The following is a 9,615-nucleotide window of genomic DNA, read 5'->3' on the forward strand; positions in this document are numbered from 1 at the left end:
TAGTAGTTCTTGTTGCTTCATCGCAAACCTCCAATTTTTTTCTTTTTTGCTGGTGTGCCAAGCAGATTGGGGTGCATTATCGTAGATTAACAGCTCCCTCTTGTGGATATGCAGCTCTTTTGGTCAAGCTCTAGGCCCACCTGAATGATTTGTTTTGCTGTGGAGGCCAGAAGAAGGATCTAGGGGAAATATAAATTCTCAAAGATTACCTAATTTAAATCATAGAATGGGTAGATTGTAAAATTTAAACAATTTTCAAGTTGCTTAGAAATGTTTAAAGCTGTAAATCTGACAATTTCTTATAAAGTCAAATTTCCGTTAGTCATCATCACACACCGCATTTGACCCATCCTTATGGGGAGTGGTGAGCTGCAGCAGTGGCTGCTCTCAAGAACTATTTGGTTGTTTAATCCACCAATACAGCCCCTTAAAGATGAGTGTCAAGCAGGGAGACATTGGGTCCTATTTATAAAGTCATCGGTGTGACCTGATCGGATTTGACCCGATCTCGCATTCCCAGGGCAGGTACTCTGCATACTAAAACTGGTATGAGCAATTCTCTATGTAGAGAGCAAGAATAAATATTGAAATATTTGCTCAACGTGGTTAGAGGTAGGGGCCGACCAATATGAAGAAGAAGAAGAAGAAAATATCATTTCTATAGCGCCTCTCAAGATATAAATCACGAGGCGCTTCACAAAAATAAAAAAATGTAAAACTTTAAAAAAGCATTTAGAAAATGTTTAAAAATATAGTTCCAGAGTCTGGGGGCCACAGCAGCTAATGATCTGTCACCTTTGGTCTTAAGCCTGGTGTGCTGCACAACCAGTAGGCTTTGATCACTGGACCTCAGGGACCTGCTGGGGGTGTAGGGACTAAGAAGATCACCAATGTAAGATGGTGCTTGTCCATGTAAGGCCCTATAGACCAGAACCAGGATCTTGAAATGAACCCTGAAGTTGACTGGCAGCCAGTGAAGCTGGAGGAGAAGGGGGGTGATGTGGGTGTGTTTGGAGGACTTGGTCAGAAGCCGAGCACAGGCGTTCTGAACCACCTGTAGACGGTTCAGGGAGGTTCTGCTCAGACACGTGAAGAGAGAGTTACAGTAGTCTAAGCGTGAGGAGATGAAGGTGTGGAGAACTGTCTCAAGTTCAGAGCGGGACAGAATGGGACTCAGCTTAGCAATGTTCCTGAGATGGAAGAAGGAAGAGCGAACAAGAGAACTGACACGAGAATCCAGGGTGAGAGCTGGGTCAAAGGTCACGCCAAGATTCCTGACAGAAGGTTTGGTGTGAGAAGCAAGCTGACCAAGAGAGTCTCTGACTTTGGGAACCAGCTTGTCTGGGGCACAGATGAGGATCTCAGTCTTATCTTCATTCAGCTCAGATTTTTAAATTAATTTTGTTGTAGAGGTTAGGGTTAGGCCGATATCTAATGATGATTACATTAAACACAAAATAACATTAAAAAACGGTGTTAAGGTCCTTCGGGTCCTTTCTTCAGTCTAGTAGTGGCGGCAGGTGGCCACATGGGTTCCTGATTTTTGGGCTTTTTGGCTTTTCGGCTTTTAAATATAATTTCGGCCTATTGCTGATATAGAAAAAATTTTATATATCCGCCCGATATATATGCCGACCGATATATCAGTCGGCTTCTAATTACAGGATTTTCTTATACTGGTAATTTTACAAACTGACAGGAAAAATATGTACTCTGACCATACAGTAAGTGTGGCTCCATTGAAAGTTTCTTGCGAGTGAGTAATCCAGTCTCTATGTGAGCTGGCTTCTAATGGCCTCGGATCACAGAGTCAGGTATGTGTCACAGTCTCGACCTCTCATCATGACCAGGGGTCTCATTTATCAAACATTGCGTAGAATCCTTACTAAAACCGTACTTAAGCTCAGCAAAAAAAAATTTATTTACGCCATGTTTGTGATCTATCAAACATGGAGCACGCACAGTTGCACGCAATCTCCGCTTCATAAATCAGAGACTAACGAGAAAGATTCTCAGCTGCGTTTTTGTCACATCCCGCCCTCACCACACCCACTAACTGCCATAAATGGTCAATGCAAAGTGCATTAGCCGGCTTGTTGCAGCATTTCGATCACGACAGCAGATCAAGTAAGCGCTATTTCACAAACATAAATTGAGTTACTTGTGGGTGAGGTGGAGAAATGAAAGGAAGTGCTTTTGCAAAACAAATAAGAGAAAATCCACGGAGTGGCACAGCGTTGCTGAAGCCGTCAATGTTGTGAATTCTTCAGAGAGATCTGTGGTGGATATAAAAAAAAAAAGGTCCAATCGGGATTTGATCGCCAGACTCCCAGGTGAAAGTCACGCGCGCTAACCAGTCACCCAGACGGAGATCTCCCCTGTAGCCAGGGCGCATGATCAATCAGGTCACAGTGACAGGACACACACTGTCAGAGACGCATGACATTCTGTCTCAATCAGTCCCCCTGCTGATATTCTGCATTCCATATTCTGCACTTCAGGCTGTATGTGTCTGTGCACGCTTGCGCACGTGTGTGTGTGTGTGTGTGTGTGTGTGTGTGTGTGTGTGTGTGTGTGTGTGTGTGTGCGCGCGCGCGGGGGGGGGGGGGGGGGGGTCTTGTTCTGTGTGAAAACGAAGCAGTACAAGTGATAATGCTGCAGGATTTCATAATTTTATCCTTCTCAGCAGCAGCACTGCAGGTGCTCTCCGTCTCCAACATGTGCGTAAGCCAGGTCCTTAGTCAACTTAAAGTTGTGCACATTTTTCCGCTAAGTTTTCTTTCAGAAATCCCAAAGTTTGCGCGGAAAGTTGCTTACGCAGTTTTCCGACCCCGTTTTGTGAGTAAGCAAGCTTGATAAAGGAGGCCCCAGATAACTTCTTCTAGTCACTGGGTCTGTGTGTCATTGAATCTACAAGGAAGTAAGTATTCTCCACTGCTTTTAAAATCGTTCTGCTTTTATATTCAATTATACAATGATTGAACATGCCTTAGGTTGTGTTGGGGCATTTATATTTAATCAGACAAACACCAAATGCATGGGTTCTGCATCCTGGGGCAGCAGTAGCTCAGGTGGTAGAGCGGAAGGTCATCGGAGGGTCATGGGTTCGATTCCAGCTCCCGCCAGGGGTATCCTGCTGTTGTGTCCTTGGGCAAGACACTTCACCCAACTTGCCTGTGTTAGTGGTGGTCAGAGGGGCCGACGGCGCCAAATGGCAGCCTCGCCTCTGTCAGACCTCCCCAGGGTGGCTGTGGCTACAAGTACGGTAGCTTACCATCACTAGCAGTGTGTGAATGTGAGAGTGTGTGAAAGCGTCTTTGGGTGTCTAGAAAAGCGCTATATAAGTTCAATGCATTATTATTATTATCCTCTGATATGACAGGATGTGAATTCTAAATGATGCTCTGGTGCAAGAGGATTATTTCAGGTCATACTGAATCAATGAGTAATAGACAATATAGGAGACACTACTAATAAATCTGAGAGGGTATTGTAAGAACTTAAGTTATAATGGAGTATTTTCACTTTATTGTATGACTGAATTTACAGTATTGAAGGATTTGCAATTCAAACATTTTGCTCTTGCTTTTTTAAAATTTTATGAATTTGCTCTTTTTGTGCTTGACAAACTGATGCAACGTAGAAAAGGGACAATTTTCTTTCATTTATCTAAAATCTAGACTAGATTTTCCCTGCTAAGGTTAGTTCAGGACACGTTTAAAGGTGAGGCTCACTAAAAAAAACATTTCTTAAATCTTATTTCTGATTGTAATCATTCATTCAGAGCTTTTCATGCAGGCTGAACGTGAAAATAGTCTCCTACAGCTATTAGCTTCTGATAGAAAATAGATGGTGAAGCTCTAGAATTTGAAAAGCCTGACAGATCTACATCACATTGTCATTTAACATTCATGGACTCACTTATCTTGACTCACAACTGGAAGGCTGTTGTTGGTTTAGTGTCCAGCAAACAGCAGAGAACATCTCAGCTAGCAGAAGCTAACCGTTAATATGATAGAATACGTTCAGGTCTGTTATTTGTGGAGATAACACATCAGTGTTGCAAGAAAGAAGAGCGAACAGAGGCAGCAGAAGAGTCAAGTTGCTCTTAGCCAGTCAGCGGCATTAGACACATTTGCATATCATGAATAGTAACAAGTAGGGCTCTCTATCCTGCTGTTTTCCACCCAAACTCTAAGACAAAACAGGAGCGCCAGAGTCATTTTTTTCCACTGGAAACAATTCACAAGGTATTAATTCATACTAGAAACAGCAGATTTATTGAAAAAACAAGTGAAAAACACCTTTATGAAAGCTTCCTATTTCTGCTCTATTTCTGTTCTGTAAAACTGGTAAAATGTTATTTTTATCTGAAAGCAAGGGCAGAGATGTTTCATATTTTATGGTGCTTAGTAAAAAAAATAGATGACAAAAACATTTAGTTGTCTGACTTGGTCGATAAAAGCAGTTCTCATGTGTATAAAAAGATTCAGTGCAAGTGGAACTCTTCTAAAATGCAAGAAAACAAACCCAGTTGTTCGTTTTGAAGCTCTAGTGTGCCATCTAGTGGTCTCATAAAGGCTGTGCACTATACCTTTAAAGCTAAAGCTCAGGTACAATAAAAATACACATTACATGTATGTAAACCTGTTCTTATTAACCCTCTACAAACAGACAGACAGAATATTTTATATGCTTCTTAAACAGCATTTTTTCTTTGATCCAGGTGGCTGCAGGGAGAGAGTGGTACATTCACTCCATCTACACCGTCCGTTCCCGGACCAATGCCAATCGAGGCATCGGGAAGAGAAGCCTGGAATATCATGTAATGAGCCAGTACTCCAATCTTCTTCCAAAGAGCCAGCATCGCAGCAAAAGGTCAGCCAGTGATGTGCCAGACATAGTAGACGAGATTGGCGAGAGCAATAACCGGGGCACCAACATCTTGCACATTGCGTTGGACCGCAGCAGCCAGCGGAAGATGAGCCCAGATGGGGAAATCTTCACCAAAAGCAGCAATCCTCGTGAGCTCAACAAGAGAGAAGGTGATGATGGACTGGTGTTAATCATCGGTGTCTTTGTTGGACTGCTCTTCACCGTGCTCATCGTTATTGTGGTTGTGCTACTAGTACGGGCAAAGCGTGAGAAGAAAGAAGTGCCCAGGAACTCCAGCAGTGCAGAGCCTATGATGATGACTCAAGGCCTCAGCAGCACTGACAGCTCCGAGGTCTAACGGACCAACGGTCAACAGATTTAATCAACACTTTTATTTTGCAAGTGCCTCACGTTTAGCTGAAATAAATAAAGATTGTGTGTGAAGCAGCACAAACTACAAAAGCCTTGACATTATTCAGAAAACTACTTGAAGTATTGCATCACTTCCAAAGCCAGGGAGAAATCTGGACACTAAGCAGGAGACGGATGGTGTTAGCAGCTGCTTTCTGGTACTTGTCAATATGTCAGAACACTCTTATTGTTACTGATGGGCTTTTGTTGCCTACTTATCCAAAAAATAAAGGTTGTGTCGTGTTTCCAAAGGTGCTACGGGAGATCTCCCTTAACTTGAATGGCACTGGCTGTTTTGCTAAGTAGGTCAAGAGAAGCAGATTTTATTTTATTAATTTTTTTTTGCTTGCTGTTATTAAACAGACTTTGTATATTTAAAGCTGCAATGGCAAATCTACAGAACAATCTGGTTTTTAAATACAAACACGGTCACGAGCTCTCGCCACTCCTGTCTCACACCCCCCTGGGTCTGCTTGATACCAGAACACACATTGCCACAGTAGAGCACAAAACTTCACAATAGAGCACAAAACAGTGGTGTTCTGTTGCAAAATGTGTGAGTGTGTAATTAGTGGATGACACAAGTAAATGCAGAAGTGTGGTGTTTCGGTGAGACCGGCAACTAGATGGTTCAATTGGTGGTTTTGAACCGAGCCCTGTTATTGGCTCAGGTTTTAAGACGCATGAGAGAAAATCCCTTCATTCATTTATTTTTTTCATTTGATTTAATTTCTACAAAATATTTATAGTTATCCTGTAGATTGGATGTTGAAAATGTTTGAGAGATAATGTGTAGTTTCTACCATTAATCTCTGGAAACATGCATCAAAGTGTTGCTGAAAATGAATTAAGTGATGCCCAGTTATTGAACGTTATTTATGGTTTCGTAACCATAAAAATTGGGTCTAAAATACATGGGAGCAGGCCTAAGGGTTTTCTTCAATGTGTTGAGGTACTTGGCCTCGCAAGGCGATGTCTTGCGAGGCCAGGCACCTTGCTTACAAGGACACTGTCCTTCCTTGATGAAAGAAATTGGTTAAATGGAACAGACTTGCATCACAACCGCGGCTTCCACGGCAGTCACGTAACATCACGTGATACGGGAGATAACATTATATTTTATACTTATATGTTTCAATATAAATGTATAACAAGCCTTTTACTTTTTAAATTTGTATATATTTGTTTAATTAAATATGTAAGTGAGTTACTACCTGCTAGCCACTAAAGCTGCAACTACTAGCATCTAACCAACCATATATAACTGCTTTGGATATTTAAAAAAAAGCATTTCAGATATCAGCCCGATAGCTACAATTAGTTGACTTACATTTAAATTTTCCCCCAAAGTAGCTGATGGCTTCGGAACCGCCATCCTTTAGAAAATACTGCGGTGTATTCTGGGAAATTTTTGACCAAGGCTAGACTACACTTCTCCCGTGTATCCTTGCTCAGCTAGCTAAACGCTAACAAATGGAAAAGACGCCTCGGTAGATCATGAACATTGGAACACGCCTTGGCAGTTCCTGATGACATATCTCCTAGGCAACCAGAGCAGGACCAAGACATCAAGGCGAGGTTCCTTGGCATTGAGAAACACCCTTAGTCTGTGGGTGACACCACATTAGACGACATGTTTCCTTCTATGGGAGCCCGTGAGGACAAAACACATTTACTGATTTGTAACAAAGGGTTACAAAACACTCACCATTCATAAACATTGTTTTACACATTTACCTCTTCACTTGTTGCCAGTGATGAACGGCAACAACAACTGATGTGCGTCACTTTGCTGGAGGTTGCGCTCCCAGGGATTTTTGGCCCTAATGGCCATCCGTTGGTACGGTCTTACTCGAACACAAAAATACTGCTTGCTTGCAAAGATTTATTTATGTACTGCCCCCTATCACCAGGAAAACACATTCTCACTCTAAGCTAGCTTGTTGTGCATATTTGCCATTAAATCTAAGTGCACAAAGACAGTCCACAGAATACGTTGATTTAGTTTCGCTGCGTGCTCAAGAAGGTTCCAGGCTTTTGAGGGTTTTTATCTAAAACGTTTGTCTTGTGTGATCAGTAAAACATGTATTCAAATTAAATAACTCAGAACTCATTAGAATAAAACTGTTGTGTTCATGTTTTGCATGGGTTTAATGTTTTTCTTTAGAGTTGAATTTGTGTCTGAGCTGCTGTATTTCTACCAGGCTGCATTTTACTGTCTATCCCTGTATTTATCGGTAGCACACAGTTATTATGACTTTTGTCCTGATATCTAAATGTTGAACCACTGTATGATTTTATGCATATGGCACTAAAAAAAATAGAAGAAAATTTTTTAAAGAAAAATAGTAGGAAAGCAACTTTAAAGACAGCTGGTCTGCAGTATAGTGTAGTATAGCAACGGTTTAAGGTCAATCAAGTTTAAAAACAATTTTCACTCTTGATGAATGAACTTGTACACTATTTTTAATTATTCGCTAATGTAGTTTGGTAGAAATAACACCGACACTAAATCTGTCACAGCGAGGCTTCATGATGACCGAGTTTTAAATAATTAGAATAATATTTTAAGCATAAAGGGAATTTGATGTTTTAATCTCAGTCACTGCTGTTCTCATCGTTCTCTGGATGATTTATTAGTGCTAAATTTAAGTTATTTTTCAGTGCTTTGCTTTGTGGCGTAAATCGTGTATATTCCCGTGGTTGTTTTTATCCTTATTTGAGATTTTCTACATGATACGAATATCTATGGAAAGTTACTGTGTCATGTTTTCAGTGTAACACTGTAAATTACACAAAACTCGCCAAGATTTTGGTTTATTTGTGCGTTTTCCTAATTTCAAAGCACAATTTGAATACCTCTTTATTCCTCTTGTCTGTTAAATATGTTGAGCTTACATAGTTTGATTTAGAAATTGAAAACACTTCTATGCAACCTGTAACATTTTTATTAAATGATTTTTTGTTTGTTTTCACACAATCAGCTCACTAGTTCAGGTGTGAATGTGTGTTTATGTCTTGTTTTTTTTATACATTGCAGTGTTTTTTTATGAATTATTGCTTTGATTTCATTCTGAGTGTTTTAAGCACATTTATGTATGTATGTATATACATATATTTTACATATAAATGTACCATTTGGAGGATTGGGGGAATGGCTATTGTTTAAATGGTTATTGTTATTTGCTGTAAGGATTTGTATCACAGACCTGAAGCACAACCTGGTCTGCAAATAAATAATTTTTCAAGAAAATGTCCAATTTTTTATGGCTGTACATAAGGCATAAAGAAGATAATATAAACCAGTAATAAAGCCATAGATAAGCTTTTATTTTAAGCTTTAAAGATAACTTTTTTATTAAGCAGTCTTAATCAGCAGCACCCCCAGGGTTTCTAAAAAGTTTGAGATTTCAGCAGTTTTATTCTTGACAGTTTCAGTACCTGTCCAAATCAGCTGCTTCAAGGTTCTCACTTTAAGAAAGCAAGTTGCAGCTGGCCACGCCCACTCAGGCTGCTATAAGCTGAGAAGCTCCAATATCCAGGGGCTGCTCGAAGTAGAGCCATTGCTCGCACCTGCCTGCTGGTGAGAAGTCGTTCTATACTAATTTCCTCAGTTGTGATGTCACAAAAAGGGACTTTTTGAAACTGCTTGTTTTAGGCATATAATTCCTAAAACCCAACATTGACAGAAAACACATGGGCCAAGTTTTTTTTCATGTTTGAAGTGTTTCTAGAGCCAATAGAAACTTACATTGCAACACAAAAGGATGCTAAAGGGGAGTTTTGCATAATAGGTCCCCTTTAAGACCTAAATGTTGCTGCAACTTTTCTAAAATGATTCACCAAGATTCAGTAAACTATGTGCTTTTATTACCAGTGCATATTCAGAGAGGAAAAGAAAATGGTACAAGTAGGGTGAAAGAACTCAGACATATCCAAAAGAGGTGAACATTTGACTCCTAAAAGATGTTTTGGCTTCTATTTGGCAAGATGTCAAATGACCGATCAGGTGCATTAAAAACAGCAACTGAACTCTGAAAAGCTGAGATTGATCCTTGAATGTGAAACATGAATAAACTGTCTCAAATACAACCTCACGCCCTTCTGCTGTAGAACACAGAATGAACATGAGGGGGAGCATGAGCAACAGCAGCACTATCACTGTGATGAAGATGGATTCTGACACTAATCAGGCAGGTAACAAATGTTTTGCTTTGAGTGGATTTCTTAAGCGTTCGCAGGCTAATTTCATCTAATAAAAAAGTCATTCACTGCAGTATAGCTGTTTGTTATAAAGCCAAAAAACAGCAAATGTCTCATTAAAACAGA

At 40.3% G+C, this 9,615-nt stretch overlaps 1 protein-coding gene across 1 annotated transcript in view; it reads left to right on the top strand.

Moving 5' to 3' along the window:
* The window catches only part of frem2b (FRAS1 related extracellular matrix 2b), a 68,084-nt gene extending 62,644 nt beyond the window's left edge, over nt 1-5,440 (top strand). The window contains exon 24 of the mRNA XM_015951369.3: nt 4,727-5,440. Coding sequence (XP_015806855.1) covers nt 4,727-5,233 — 507 coding nt within the window. The 3' untranslated portion in view covers nt 5,234-5,440. The remainder of the gene's footprint in view (nt 1-4,726) is intronic.
* The last annotated feature ends 4,175 nt before the right edge of the window (nt 5,441-9,615 follow it).

Source organism: Nothobranchius furzeri, chromosome 13 (genome assembly GCF_043380555.1).
Source record: "Nothobranchius furzeri strain GRZ-AD chromosome 13, NfurGRZ-RIMD1, whole genome shotgun sequence".
Lineage (NCBI taxonomy): Eukaryota > Metazoa > Chordata > Actinopteri > Cyprinodontiformes > Nothobranchiidae > Nothobranchius > Nothobranchius furzeri.